General features: G+C 37.9%; 2 protein-coding genes across 2 annotated transcripts; both read right to left on the reverse strand.

Annotated features, from left to right (window-relative positions):
* Positions 1-7: 7 nt before the first annotated feature.
* c4h11orf16 (chromosome 4 C11orf16 homolog) lies at positions 8-6826 on the reverse strand. The gene is made up of 8 exons (XM_037766545.1): positions 6564-6826; positions 5107-5320; positions 4648-5010; positions 4097-4215; positions 3700-3835; positions 2856-3093; positions 1489-1986; positions 8-423 (listed from the first exon to the last, which is right to left on the reverse strand). Exons 2-8 carry the CDS (start codon positions 5311-5313, stop codon positions 200-202), a joined length of 1785 nt encoding a protein of 594 aa, XP_037622473.1. The 5' UTR covers positions 5314-5320; positions 6564-6826; the 3' UTR covers positions 8-199.
* Positions 6827-6965: 139 nt separating this feature from the next.
* Positions 6966-11332, reverse strand: LOC119486442 (nuclear receptor-interacting protein 3-like). Its single transcript, XM_037766559.1, has 7 exons — positions 11017-11332; positions 9925-10101; positions 9732-9814; positions 9503-9642; positions 9337-9389; positions 8513-8601; positions 6966-7663 (listed from the first exon to the last, which is right to left on the reverse strand). Exons 1-7 carry the CDS (start codon positions 11182-11184, stop codon positions 7639-7641), a joined length of 735 nt encoding a protein of 244 aa, XP_037622487.1. The 5' UTR covers positions 11185-11332; the 3' UTR covers positions 6966-7638.
* Positions 11333-14224: the final 2892 nt, after the last annotated feature.

Below are 14224 nucleotides of genomic sequence, written 5' to 3' on the forward strand. Positions count from 1 at the left end.
AAAATGTTTTATTTGCACCACATTGAGAAGCCATATTTATATTATATTTTATTATGCAAATCATGTGTCCTAGAACATCATGTAATCCGCTTTACAATATTTTTACCTGCACTTATGCCGCAAGAGTGTATATAAATAAAGTGTTGTTTTTTTTATCAATTTCTTGTTAATGTTGAGGTTTCATTGGCACACTGACATATTATGTGTAAACAGTAGTAGCATTGTTGCCAGAGAAAGGCCGCAGTCCCGCTGGTGGTCGAGGTTTGAAGCTGGTGGTTCCAAAAACATCTCTGATGTTCGCTCTTCTTCCTTTAGCACCAGGAAGTGACTGAAACAGAGAGCTGTGATTGGGCGAGGCACTGATCTGAGGAACAGGGAAGCTGAACCTCACAGATTGCGATGTCCTCCTCGGTACCGAACTCCCTGCAGATCAATACAGAAATTTATCAGCATGACCAGATATGAAAACATTAGGAATAGATGTCAGGGGTGTCGTGTAGTGAAGTGGATATGTTGTGTCTAGAAGGCAAAACTCTGGCGAGATGGTTAAGGTTAGGCATTGACCTTGAATGGATGAGGTTAGGATAGGTCGACGGCAGCGAGTCTGCAAGATTGCATCCAGACGCTTCTCATATTTCTTGGGTTCCAGTGTAGCCAGCGGATATCCGGGCCAAGACTTATTTGTAAATGTGCTGCTCATTGTTTACCGTCCGATTAGCAACTTGAGATGCAAGACTGGAGTTAGAGTTGAGAGACAACGTATACGACTCGATTCACAAGTAGCAAGTTTTCAAGCTAATTTTTACATCTCTTGTGCTCTCCATGCGGACTGTTTTCCCGCATTCAGCCAAAGCCCGCTCAAACATGATTGATCAATACTACTCGGACTACAAAAAAGGGAACCATAAAGCTTCCAGTACCAAAATCTTGTCCCGTTGCCTACAGATTCTGCATATAAATGCAGATTAGATGATCAGTAACCCTGCTTCTGGCATTAGAAAATCATTGAGCTGGCACCTTTGATTGTAATTACACACTTATATAACTTTGACTTAATTCTAGTGTTGCTTTCGAAAGAACATACATAGTAAAAGATTTGAAATTTTAGAAAAAATTATCTGAACTGTCCTTATACTCAACTTTATGACCTTAAACCTTAGTCAAACCAGCAACAGGTTTAAAGTTGAACCTTCTCTACAAGACTTTAGGTGATTTCTACAGGACACAGTAAAAGGGTTCAGACCAAACCACAGGCGCAGTTTAAACCGCAGCTTCTCAAGAACGCAGTAATGGAGTTTAAGTGATCAGGTTTAAACTTGTCTTAATCCTTAAACCACAGCTAAACTATTGACAGAGCAACATCCCCATGCAAATTGAATTTGATTGCATTATGTTACTATGTATGCATCACAGCTTTGAGTGTTTGCATGTATTTTTGTAGGAATCTTAAAGGAAAGCATCAGTTTAGTCGTCGTCTGTGTTTCCTACCTGGCTGTCTGTGTTGTGGCTCTGGACCAGTTTGTCTCCAGTATCTCCAGGGAGGACGCTGTTGATCACTCCTCAGCATCACTGCTTTGCTCTCATCCTCAGAGAGAGATGAAGAGGAGGAGGAGGAGGAGGAGGAGGGCACCTCGGGGTCACTCCTTCTCACATCTGTATATTTGAGGTCCAGATGTTTGTCCAGCTCTGCCCTTTCTACTCCATCCATTCTCCCGAAGCTGGACCTGTAGCTGGGTGGAAATAAGTTTGAGGCTGAGCAGCAGCGCGATGAAGACGGACAGCAGTCGGTGCGGAACATCTGGGGAGAGCAGGAGGAGCTGCGAGCACAAAGCCAGCTGCAGCAACGACTGGAGGCTGATGTCGGTGTTTGGAGCTCCCGGACTATTCTGTCATGTTGAGGAGCTGAAATGGGCCAAACCAGGCTGCTGGGAACCAGAATCACAGAGCGGTTCCACATCAGCACCCGGACGCTCGTAACTCCATCAACTGCAAAGTTGAGCAAGAGGGATTTACTGACAGGGAGAGGCATTAATTCAGTGCAAATTTGTGCAAATATTAATCTATTTATAATAATAAGAAAACATTGTCTTCTTATATGTAGAACAATTAAAATTAAGTTTAATAAAAGTAATAAGGAAAAATGTGAACCCATCAGGAAATGCAATTAAAGTAAGTTGAGAAATATAAAAATAACACAAAAAATAACAAAAAAACTGGTTAATACTTCAATAAGTACATTACAATGTGGATATACATTTTAAAAAATTGTTTCATGTAACAATTAAAATTAATTAAAAGTAATAAGGAAATATGTGAAACCAAAAGGAAATGCAATTAAAGTGAGATGAGCAATATGAAAATAAGACAGAAAATAACAAATAAATAAACAAATTTATAGTTGAATAAGTACATTAAAATGTAGAGATACATTAAAGAAGAGTGTCATGTAACAATTAAAATGTTTAATATTAAAAGTAATAAGGAAAAATGTGAAACCAAAAGGAAATGCAAATAAAGTGATGTGAAATATAAAAGTAAGACAACAAAAAAAATAAGAGACTAAAAAAGAACTAATAAATAGTAATATGTTAGCTACATTCAAATGTAGATGAACATTTTTAATATATCATGTAATATTCTGTATCTATTGAACCTATTAATATATTTCTCCACATTTTCTAAGTAAGCAATAAATTGTAGTAGAGAGGGTAAATACCCGCAGAGGCACATTCATTCATTAAATAAAAAACTTTCTTTCTCACTGGAATTTCACATCAGATCAGACAAATCCTGAACTTCCACACCACTGAATCCGGCTGTAAAAATATAAACCCAAACGCTATTTAACTCCATACCTCCAAAACCATCTCTGCGTTCGGCGGCGACCATCACTCTCCCCGGCCCGTATCTTCTCAGATCTGGTTCCCATGGCGACAGCACAGCATCACCAGGTACCAGGCGAAAGTGTGTGTGAGCTCTGGTGTGGTTCACCATGTCGAGAGAGCAAACCAGCTGCCTCTGGGAGGAGACGACACCCAAACCGACAGCACCTCCTGGATGGTCGAACTCGACAACCCAAACTCCTCCACGACCCTGAGTTTATGGACACACGGGAAGAAGATGTCAACATACACAGCGTCTCCTTTACTAGTCAGAATATGTAGTCTTGGACACATTTTGTGAGTTTACTCCAGGATTTGAAATTGAATAATTGAAGTGATGACTTTAGGAAACAGAGAGTACTTGGACAAGTTAAAACGGACTTAAATTAAGTCATTATGATGAATATTTTTGGTGTCAAATCCTTTGCGGTAACGTACGCCACCGACCCACAGACATCAGTAAACATTTCACTACCACATGAATCTCCCCTGGGGATGCTCTGCCAGGCTTTCTGCCTTCAGTTTGATCTTCAGCAAGTAAAACACTTCATCAGATGAATGACACCCATTATACTCCTCTTGTTTGCTTTGTCTGTAGGATTGTCAGTGTTGTGTTGTCCTAAAATTGGGTCACTGTAAAAATAAAAAGTCTATATTTTGTTCGATATTTGACCTACCGAGGATCTAAATACCCTTAAAGTTTAAAGTCAGCACTTCTAATAAACCTCATGGTCATTGTTTCATTTTAAACTCACTGTACTGTCCAAATATCTGCCTGTAATATGATCACATATGTAATCATGCAGTGTCTTCTCACCTGTACTTGCTGTATTACAGTTCCCAGGTAGTAGAGGCCATCCACCTCCCTCCTGGCCAGCACTCGGCATCCTGGGAAGAACTCTGGACCGCCCATGGTTTGATTGGACAGCATGCATGGATTACCCAGACTGCACCTGGGTGAGCACAGGAAGCCAAGAAACACAATACAGGTATGTCATTTTATCCAGAGCACCTTACAGTATCTTAAAGAGCAGCTGACATGTTAGAGCCCCAGGTGAATCAGTGTGTAGGAAAATGATGTGGACACAAAATACATACACTAGAGTGACATCTGGAGGCTTTTTTGTAAGACATTTGTTATTTACAAATCAAAAAAAGAAGTTACCTGAGCAACACATTGTTAAAAAAAAAACTGTGTAACCATGGAAACCAACCTGAGCAGAGGTGATGACGCGTTGTGCGGGATTAAGACTGAAGTGGACGGACAGCAAAACTTAACTGGAGAGATTGTTGCTGCTGATGATTGATTCTCCACCACATACAGAGGAACCACCTGACAACATGCAGGGAAACACACAGTCACAGCAATGTGTTAATGGTGTAAACCTTTACTGTAAAGGACAGACATGAGGGTCCCTGGTGTATTCTCCATTTTTTCCTTGGCTGCAAAACAAAACAACTCTGCTTTAAAGAAAATAATAAAACGGTTGTTAGCATCTATAAACTAGTGTAGATTCTCGCAGCGCTCAAACCTAATTATGTTGCTGAAAGCGTTTGTATTTTTGCGGCACCTAATTTAAGATTTTCTCTTTTAGCTCCAAGGGTACAAATCTGGATTTGAACTTGTGCTTTATACCTTTCTGAGAGGGATTAGAGGGTCAAAAAAGAGGGAATATCATGTCTTGGTGTTCAATGAAGTGTTTCAATATTTAAACAATCCACCTTTTTTACCAGTACTGTCTTTATCTGGTAAATTCAGCCGTACCTTCTTCAGCACGCCATCCAAACCAACTGGAATCACATAACAGCTCCCTCTTGTGGCGTGGGTCAAACACTGCAGGTAGTCTCTGGTGTTGCTGTCCAGCTGACCTCCTGAGTCCTGCAGGTAGAAGACGTTCACAGGCCTCCCGCCTGCCAGAGCGGGCAGGGCTGCCAGCACGGCCTCCGGCTGGTCGGGGAGGTCCGTGCAGAGCAGGTGGATGGCGTGACAGGCGGGGTCGGTGAGGGCCACACTCAGGGCGGCCAGGAGGTCCCTGCCGGGGCTGCAGCTGATGGAGTGGATCCAGGACAGAGCCATGTACACTGTGTCAGGAGCACAGGGCAGCATGTGGTGGGACCAGCAGGCCAACTGCAAAGGAAGAAGAGTAAATATTCTTCTAAGAGCCTTTCTGAGTTTCAGTAACTCTGATGTTGGTGTTGTAATGAGCCGTCAGTCCCACCTCACCTTGCCTGAGAACGTCATGATGTTGAAGAGAGAGTCCCTGAGTGAAGCCTTTGTCAGCAGGGTCTGGATCAGCAGGCGTTTCACTGACCCCAGAGCAGCTCTCATGCTCTCTGAACTGTCCACGACAAAAGTGACGTTGCATCTCTGTTTGCCCAGAAACGGAGGAACCAGTGCAGCCTCAGAGGCCGCCGTCTGCCTGGACGTCATCCCTGTACTGCAGTAATGTCAGGAAGTTAGGACTGTCCTCGACCAAAGAAAGACTTAGTCGACTAACACTCGATCGATTAGTTGATATAGTCGACAGATCTGTAAGTTATGTAAGTTATCTGTAGTTTCTCCACAAAGAATCACATAAAAGCACCACTTTAAATCTTGTGTTTACCAGAGATGTGCTCATAAGTTTCTCAGAAATAAATGATCCAGTATGAAAAAAAAGCATAAAAAATTACTAATCGACTGAAGAAATCTTAGTTGACCAAGACCAAAACGACCGATTAGTCGACTAAGAGGGAGCAGCCCTACAGGAAATCACACAATTTTATTTTATTTTCATGTTTCTTTTGCATAATTTAATAATTGAAGGTAACAGGAAAAAAAATGCAAAAAAAAAGAGAGACAGGGAAAATAAAACAACGATAAGTTGCTGAAAACAATGAGTCTAAAAAAATGTGGTCATTTATAGTTTGTTTTTTCCGCACTATGTATACAATTTAAACCATGAAAGTGCTCTGTACATGCAAGATTCAAACATCTAATATGCAAAAACATATGGCGGTTCACTTCTACAAAATACTTTTACAGCATGAGAAAACAGGACCCAGTATAGGATTTAATATTAAGGGCTGTACATAATTGCAAGGTGTGCATTATAGGAGAAGATAATAATATCATATGAAACTAGAAAAACCTAAAGAATCCATTGGTACCAACCATGTCATACTAGCTTGTCACAAAGGAAGTTAAATAATGCTCCAAACTTACGCTAAATGTTGGCGAGGAAAAACTCTCATGGCCATTTTCAAAGGGGTCCCTTGACCTCTGACCTCAAGATATGTGAATGAAAATGGGTTCTATGGGTACCCACGAGTCTCCCCTTTACAGACATGCCCACTTTATGATAATCACATGCAGTTTGCGATCATGCGATTAATCACGATTAAATATGTGAATCGATTGACAGCCCTAGTAATAATACAACTATCTGAAAAGGACCATTCTGCCCAACAAGTGGGCTACTTTTAGTTTAATACTTTAAGTAAATTTTGCTGTTAATACTTTTGTACTTTTTCTTAAGTGAAAACTTGAATGTAGAACTTTTACGTATTGTTACAGAACGGTATTACTACTTTTACTTAAGTAAAAGATATGAGTACTTCTTCCACCACTGTTTAGAACGTATCCTCCCTTTGTCTTTGCTCTGAAAGTTAATACGCAGATAAACTGATTGGGTACATTACCTTCAGTTTTTATGTTGTTTTCAGTCAGCTGCAGACGACAACCTCGCCTCACTGTTGATGTTGGTTTCCATGGAGACACATTAAAGACCCAGAGAGTCAGTCTTCTTCTCGCCCGGGCTGACCGGGGAGCGTTACCAAACACTGCTGTCATGTTACAGTTACTATGGTGCCGTCAGAGGTCAGCTGAGCAACTAAAGCTGCTCTCCATCCCTTCTTGAACAAGCAGGGGTGAGAAATTATCTCTGCTGGTGCTGTTCTGTTTTACATCTTATTAACAGTGATAATTATGTCAGGCTACCTTTGGCTGGCCCAGTTTCATAAATAGCTCTCAGATAAAATAAGGCCAAGTTATTTAAGATTTTCCAAAAGTGCTCAACTTCCTGTGAAAACTGATGCAAAAACTCAGATCATTTGTGATTTTATTTGATATTCAGTGCTGCACTTTGCTACAGTCGTGTGATAAAACAAATCACAAGTGTCAGTATAATTTTGTAAACATTAAAAGGCAGTGACCTCAATGCAAATACACCTTTCTGGACTAGAAAATACATTTATAAAATACAGTAGATAAACAGTCGTATGCAATAGATTGTGCTAAGTTTATCAGCTACACTTGACAGGAAATACCAACCTTTGTTCTCCTGGATTGATTTCCAGCTATAATACTACTGTATGTCTGGCAGAATGATGCTTAATTTATGAGATACAAGAGCTATAAATCACAATTCTATCAGAATCTTAAAGTCTACAGCGCTACAAGTTCTGTAAATCATTTGTTTTCTAGCTGCACAATACGCTCTACTGCAGTGACCGCTAAAACATGATCATCTAAGAATGCTATTCATGCAGCGAGGAGCTGTTTGTGGGAGCAGCTGCTGTGTAAACCGCTGCCTTTCTGTAAAGATGCGTGAAGTCAGAGCGGATTATCTGACTCATGGATGCAGCAAACACACAGGCAGAGAGAAAGTGAGAATTAATGAGGTGAGAAATCTGAAGTTCCCCAACGAGGCCTCTAGTTTTAAGAGTAAATATTTGTATTGCTTTTGGTCACTGTGTGTTGTTGTTGTTGTTGTTGTTACAGCATTCTGAAGACAGAAGATCTGTTGTGCAAAAAGAAGAGAAGAAGAAGCAGAAAGGACTTAGTGAGTGTCCATTGTCCAAAAACGTCAAATGAATGTTTTACACATACTGATTCAAATAAATTAGAATTGCAACGATTAATCGATTAGTGTCAACTATTAAATTAATTGCCAAGTATTTCGATAATCCATTCATCGGTTTGAGTAATATTTTCAGTCAAAACCTTCTGATTCCAGCTTCTTAAATCTGAATATTTCCTGGTTTCTTTACTCCTCTATGACAGTAAACTGAATATCTTTCAGTTGTGGACAAAACAAGACATTTGAGGACATCATCTTGGGCTTTGGGAAACACTGATCGACATTTTTCACCATTTTCTGACATTTTTTTGAGAAAACAACTAATCGATTAATCGAGAAAATAATCAACAGATTAATCAACAATGAAAATAAATGTGTTTTGCTGGAACATTTCAATATACAAACAAATCTCAGATGCTATTTTTAAGTAGTATTTTGTGATTGCGAGTGCATTTAGTGTGATAACCTTTTGCACTGGTTTGCAGCATTTTTGTGGATTAACAGTTCAATTTGTTCAATGACAGCCTGAAATGCACAACTGCCACAACAGTTTGTCCACAAAACAAATTTGGCCACACAATATTTGCACCATGGAAAGAGTTTTGTGGAACAATATGCACTTTATCCCACTTGTTAACAATTAATGATATAGTATTTATGTTATAATCATTCTACACAAAAGAGTGATAGTGTGGAACTGAGGGTCCGCGTATATGAAGTACAATTATACCTAAAAGAGGACTTTCAGAACTCTCAGTATACACTCTGTTAATGGTACTAAAATCTTACCTTTCATTGAATGGCTTTTTGGCAAACTGAAGTTGTTCCCTCACGGTAGTCCCAAACACCAACATCTGCTTCTCAGTGTCAATTACACACTGCAAAAAAATAAGAAGCATGATATACCAACACATCACACATTTACATGCAGGTAGAAACCACATTTGTACTTATTTTGCCCCACTAGTGGTAAAGATTTAAGAATAGCAAAGTAATTTTGTCTATTAGTAAGTCTATGAACTCTTAGCCGTGTATCCTAATTATTTACGTCGCTATGTTGCTGATGATCTTTAAGTGTTCCTACTGTGATTGGATGATTGATGGAGTCTGAACAGTAGCCGTTGGGAAGTAGATGATTTAAGATTCAAGGTGTTTATTGTCACTCCGGTAACTATTGTAAATTAATTGAAAATAAATTGTTAACTTATTTAATAACTAATTAACTGCAATATGCCTAACATTTCCCCAGTTCAGCTTTTCAGTCGCATATGTTACTTTTCTTTGTCTTAAGTGTAAATTGAATTGAATATATTTCAATTATCAATTAATTTGTTAATTTATTAATTTATGGATTTATTGATTTAATAATGTTTTGTATTATTTTATTATGATTATGATTATTTTTATTATTATTATTAATAATAATAATAATAATTGGCAGATTCATTGATAATACAAATAATTTATATTTTAGCCCTATTCCTGACAAGTATCTGCCTAGAGGAAAATGTTGGGGTCGGCACAGCAAGACCACTAATTTTGGACAAGATATGAAATCAAAACATAATTTTATATGTAAAATATGAAGTCTCTAAAATAATTGCCATGCTCACCTTGAGTGACTTTAATGTCTTGTTGCCCAGGGACATCAGTGGTCTGTTACTTTCTGCAAACAAATAAATGTAATTGGTGGACAATAATATTATAAAAAATGTCTTAAAATCACTGGTTATAGTCACAAAAATCAGTGCTTTGTTTAATCTTATTCATCTTCCTTACCTACTATGGCAAAGGAGCACATTACTCTGAGCTGCCCGATGGTCAGGCTAAGTTCTCTGATGTGTCCATCGATGCAGAGCTTCCTCTGAAATGGAAAACCATCCGTCTCCATTTTGTTCTCCTCAACCAGATCCTTCAAACTTTGAGAGAAACAAAAAGAAATGACTCATTCAGTAGCCTGTTAGTGACCAAATGTACATCAAATGGACAGATAATGAGCTTTTCTCACCCTGATCGCTCCACAGTTAGTGAAGACATCAGGTTCAGTTTGCAGCCGGTGTCAATCAGCACATTCACCTCCCGTCCTAAACACTGCAAACAAAGCAGCAACACATTACTGGTTTTAATTCTGATGAAGTCATTATATTGGAGTATATGTTCAAAGTAATCTAAATATTTTTAATATGTATGTAATCACTCACCTTGCAGGGCACATAGATGAAATCTTCCTCCTCTTCTTCTTCTTCATCTTCATGTGAATTGAAATGAGTACTTCTCAGAAGGACGCCTCCGTTGTTCGGTGTGACTCCACACATGTTCATCCTTCCCCGGGACACCTTGGCCTCCAGCCAGCGCTTCTGCAGAATATGATGCGGCTGCTATAAATACAAACAAAAATAAAAACAAATACAGTTAGAAAATGTGGCCAAGTTCTCGTCTCATCCCTGTTGACCTGGAGCTTAAACACAAATAAATGAATAATAATTATAATTATAATTATAATAATAATAATGTAATAATGCTGCCTTTGACAATTAGGCTAGATAAACTAAAAAGAAAATTTGAGTGTTACTATGTATATATATATATATATATATATATATATATTCAAGACATAATTTCTAGAAACATCTGGAGTCAAGCAAACAAAAAGGGAGACAAACTTCATTTAAATTTTCACAGGTTTTAAGAAATATCTTGTCAAAAATACAATTGAATTGCATTTCCAATCAATTATTTTACTATAAAATAACTGCAAATATTAGGCTGCACTCTTCATTGAAACATCCTTTTAAGAATAAAATAAATAAAAAATCATAAAAAATTAAAATAATAAAATCAATAAAATATAGTAAAAACAGTGACTCCCCATCATCATAATTTGCAATAGTTCAGCCTACTGTAATAAAACCTGAAATTTGATTGAGGCATAATAAGCCCAAGCATGTGTCTGTAAGATAAAATAAGATTACATAAATATAAATAGATAAATAAAAAAGTAAAATAATAATAATAATAAGAGGTATATAAAACTAAACTAGAATAGAAGTAAAAAATATAAATTATCTTAAATTAAGTAATCATACATGTTTGTCTGTATATGGAAATATAATGTAATAAAAGAGTATAACATAACATAATATTGTATAATATAGTGGCCTACAGTATAGTATAGTATGGAATATATTAGATATACAAGGTGAAATGTATTAGGCTAATATAGTATAACATAATATAGACTATATTAATAACTATGTCACTATATAATATGAGGCCTGTTCTAGGAGGCTCACCCCCTGTTTGGAGGTCCCGAGCTTCTTCAGTCCATCCAGAGGCAGCAGGTCAGCTGAGTCCTGATGGAGGAACTGGATGGCCTGTTTCAGCCTCCTCTGCTGCCTCAGAGCTGCAGCATCCAGAACCCCCGAGTCTCCTCGGTTCTCTGTCCGCGTCCCGGTGTACATGGTGCGGCTACCAGAGTCAGAGCGAGGCGGTGTCTCTGGAGCTGTCTGACTGAGTCTGTAATAATAATGAGGGATCCCTGGTGATGAGTTTTAGTGAGGAGGAGACACCCCCATCACCATGATCAGGACCTGTGCAGGTAGTCAAGGTAACAGGTAACAATGTGACTTCCGGTCTAAACCTTCAAAATAAAACTCGAGTTAAAACAAAATGTGATAAAATTATCTGAGATTTTCCTCCTCTAGGTTTGTGAATTGAGGACAACATAAGTGGAATCAAGCAAACAGAGCTTGAGACCACTGATACATTTCAATGTGAATGAATTTCAATGATTTATGAGCCAAAGTACCACAAAAAAATTATGAGGACATTAAAAAACTGAATCTCTCTGACTTTCTGTCAAATTAAACCTTTAAAGGTCCCATATTGTAAAAGTGACATTTTCATGGCTTTTGTACTATAAAGCATGTTTAAGTTCTATATAAATACTGTGAAAGTATCGAAACGTTTAATCCACAGGGAAATACACACAGCCCGTATTCAGAAACTCTGCATTTGATAAAAGCCGTCAGGATTTCTGTCTATTTGTGATGTCACAAATATACAATATTTAGAGCCTTTACACAGTTTTAAACAAAAAAATTCTAAATGGGTCCCAGTTTATATCTTGTTGCAGTCTATGTGAATTACATCAATTGACAGGAAGTAAACATGGACCCAAACTGTTGCCTAGCAACGCAATTCTGTTGCAATTCCATTGAAATGTGCTAAAACAGATGAGCAAGATATGTCCCCTTTAAGAGAATACAATATTTATAGCCAAAAAATGTTAAACAAGATGCCTTTAATACAAAAAGATAAAACAGCTGAACCACGGAGGCTTGGAAAGTATCATATCTGCTATATTTAATTCTTAATAATTGGCACAATTGTCCAGTAGTTGATCATTCTTGGCCAGACTAACTAAATTGTAGCCCCCCAAACAACAGACAAGTGCTTATTTAAGACAATTGTGAAAGTTTATTTAGCCTGTTTCCATACAAATGCATTTCAAAGTGCTTTGCATGGGAATAAAAAACAAGGAATATCATACAGCCACAGAAAAAGAAAATATAAAAGAGCCAAAGTACCCTACTAAAAAAAACCTAAAACAATAATTATTAAGATGCAAATAAATTATTAAAAAGTTATTAATATGATTCGCTATAAACAATGAATTGCATAAATACTAACTGCAGTGGTTTAAGAGGGAAGACCACAAGAACTTATAATACCTTGTTTTTGTGGCACTGTAGCAGTTTAATACAAAAAGTATTAAATGAGGGCTTTTATTTTTACGGTATCCTGTCTTGTCTCTTGTGGCAGCTTCAACCTGGAACAAATTGAATCGTGACTCCATAAGAAAAAAAAATAATATTTTGAAAGAGAAATAAGAATATAATAAATAATTATAATAAAATAAGTCAAAGTCTGACTTGTTTTATTTAGGAATAATAATTTTCCTCACTGAGATATTGAAGCAATACACTAATCTGACATACAGGGGGGAAAAAGACACACATAAATAACATAACACATAAATTCTTTTAATTTGTTTTTTTATTAATCATTTTACTGTCATTTTGCACGATTATAACTAGGCTACACAACACAAACATCCAATAAACACAAAATAATATAGGCCTACATGAAATGTAGTGGAAATAATCTACTAATGACAAAAATGAACATGTGTGAACGTTGTTCCACTTACTCAAAATGAGCAGTCTAATTTGTTAATTATGTCCAAATGTTCATTTTAGGAAGCTGGCCACTCTGTGAACATACAAAATTAGATTTAAAGGTCCCATATCGTGCTCATTTTCAGGTTAATAATTGTATTTTGTGTTACTACTAGAACATGTTTACATGCTGTAATGTTAAAAAAAAACTTTATTTTCCTCATATAGTCTGCCTGAATATGCCTGTATTCAACCTCTGTCTGAAACACTCCGTTTTAGTGCATTTCAACAGAATTGTGTTGCTAGTCAACAGCATGGGTCCATGTTTACTTCCTGTCAGCTGATGACATTCACGTACACTGCAACCAGGAATAAACTGGGACACATTTAAAATGTTTATGTTTAAAACTGTGTAAAGGGTCTAAATATTGTATATTTGTGACATCACAAATGGACAGAAATTCTGACGGCTTGTTTCAAATGCAGAGTTTCTGAATACGGGCTGTGTGTATTTCTCCGTGTATTGAGCGTTTTGATTTTAAAATTCTTTTATTAGTTTATAAGGCACTACATGGCCTTGCAGCAGACTACCTTGCAGAAATGCTTTTGGTTTATGAACCAGGAAGGCCCCTCAGTTCCTCCGGTTCTTCTCTTTTAGTTGTTCTGCAAAGCAGAACAAAAACATTTGGTGATTCTGCTTTCAGCCTTTACGCTCCCAGCCGCTGGAGCAATTGACCTTCCAGAGGAACTGAGAGGAGCTGAAAATATTGATATTTTTATGCGACAACTAAAAACCCATGTATTTAGTCTGGCTTTAATGTCATGTTTTATAATTTTATAATTTTATTGTTTATACTTATTTTATTTATCATCATTATAATGTTTATTTTACTATATTTTGTTTAAAGGGACTATTTGTAACTTTGTACGCGCATAAATGTAGCGGGTCGTCACACATGCGCGCTCGCATATGCACGTTCGCGTGTAGCCGCTGTACCCTCCTCCTCTGCCTGCTCGCCTTCACTCAGACAGCTCAGCTCGCTCCACCTCTAGACGTGAACGCGCGCTCACTCCACACTGCAGAAGAGTTAGTTTAGCTCTGAGAATATCTAGTGAATGTACAGTGGACGTTTGTGCAGAAATAACTGCTGCAGCTCCTCCAGACCAACAGAGGTTTCCCGTGTCTTGTGAAGTGTCAGAGCTCTTCAGAGAGTTACGTTACCCTCTCGTTACCGACCGGGTGCCGGTGTCTCCTCTGCTCTCTCCGGCTGCGGGCGGAGAGAGCAGGGAGACACGCTGCAGAGCCCCGCTGCCTCAGCCT

This window comes from Sebastes umbrosus, chromosome 4, assembly GCF_015220745.1.
Source record: "Sebastes umbrosus isolate fSebUmb1 chromosome 4, fSebUmb1.pri, whole genome shotgun sequence".
In the NCBI taxonomy this organism is placed as follows: domain Eukaryota; kingdom Metazoa; phylum Chordata; class Actinopteri; order Perciformes; family Sebastidae; genus Sebastes; species Sebastes umbrosus.

Bases quoted from the DNA above. Each gene is read 5' to 3' on its own strand.
- LOC119486442 (XM_037766559.1), bottom strand. From the start codon at position 11,184: ATGTACACCGGGACGCGGACAGAGAACCGAGGAGACTCGGGGGTTCTG. The intron at 8,602-9,336 runs GTGAGCATGGCA...ATTTTTTTGCAG, and splicing joins AGACATTAAAGTCACTCAAG to TGTGTAATTGACACTGAGAA. The intron at 7,664-8,512 runs GTAAGATTTTAG...TTTGCACAACAG, and splicing joins AAAAAGCCATTCAATGAAAG to ATCTTCTGTCTTCAGAATGC.
- c4h11orf16 (XM_037766545.1), bottom strand. From the start codon at position 5,313: ATGACGTCCAGGCAGACGGCGGCCTCTGAGGCTGCACTGGTTCCTCCG. The intron at 3,094-3,699 runs GTGAGAAGACAC...CCATAAACTCAG, and splicing joins CTGTAATACAGCAAGTACAG to GGTCGTGGAGGAGTTTGGGT. The intron at 1,987-2,855 runs GTATGGAGTTAA...TCAACTTTGCAG, and splicing joins ACGCAGAGATGGTTTTGGAG to TTGATGGAGTTACGAGCGTC.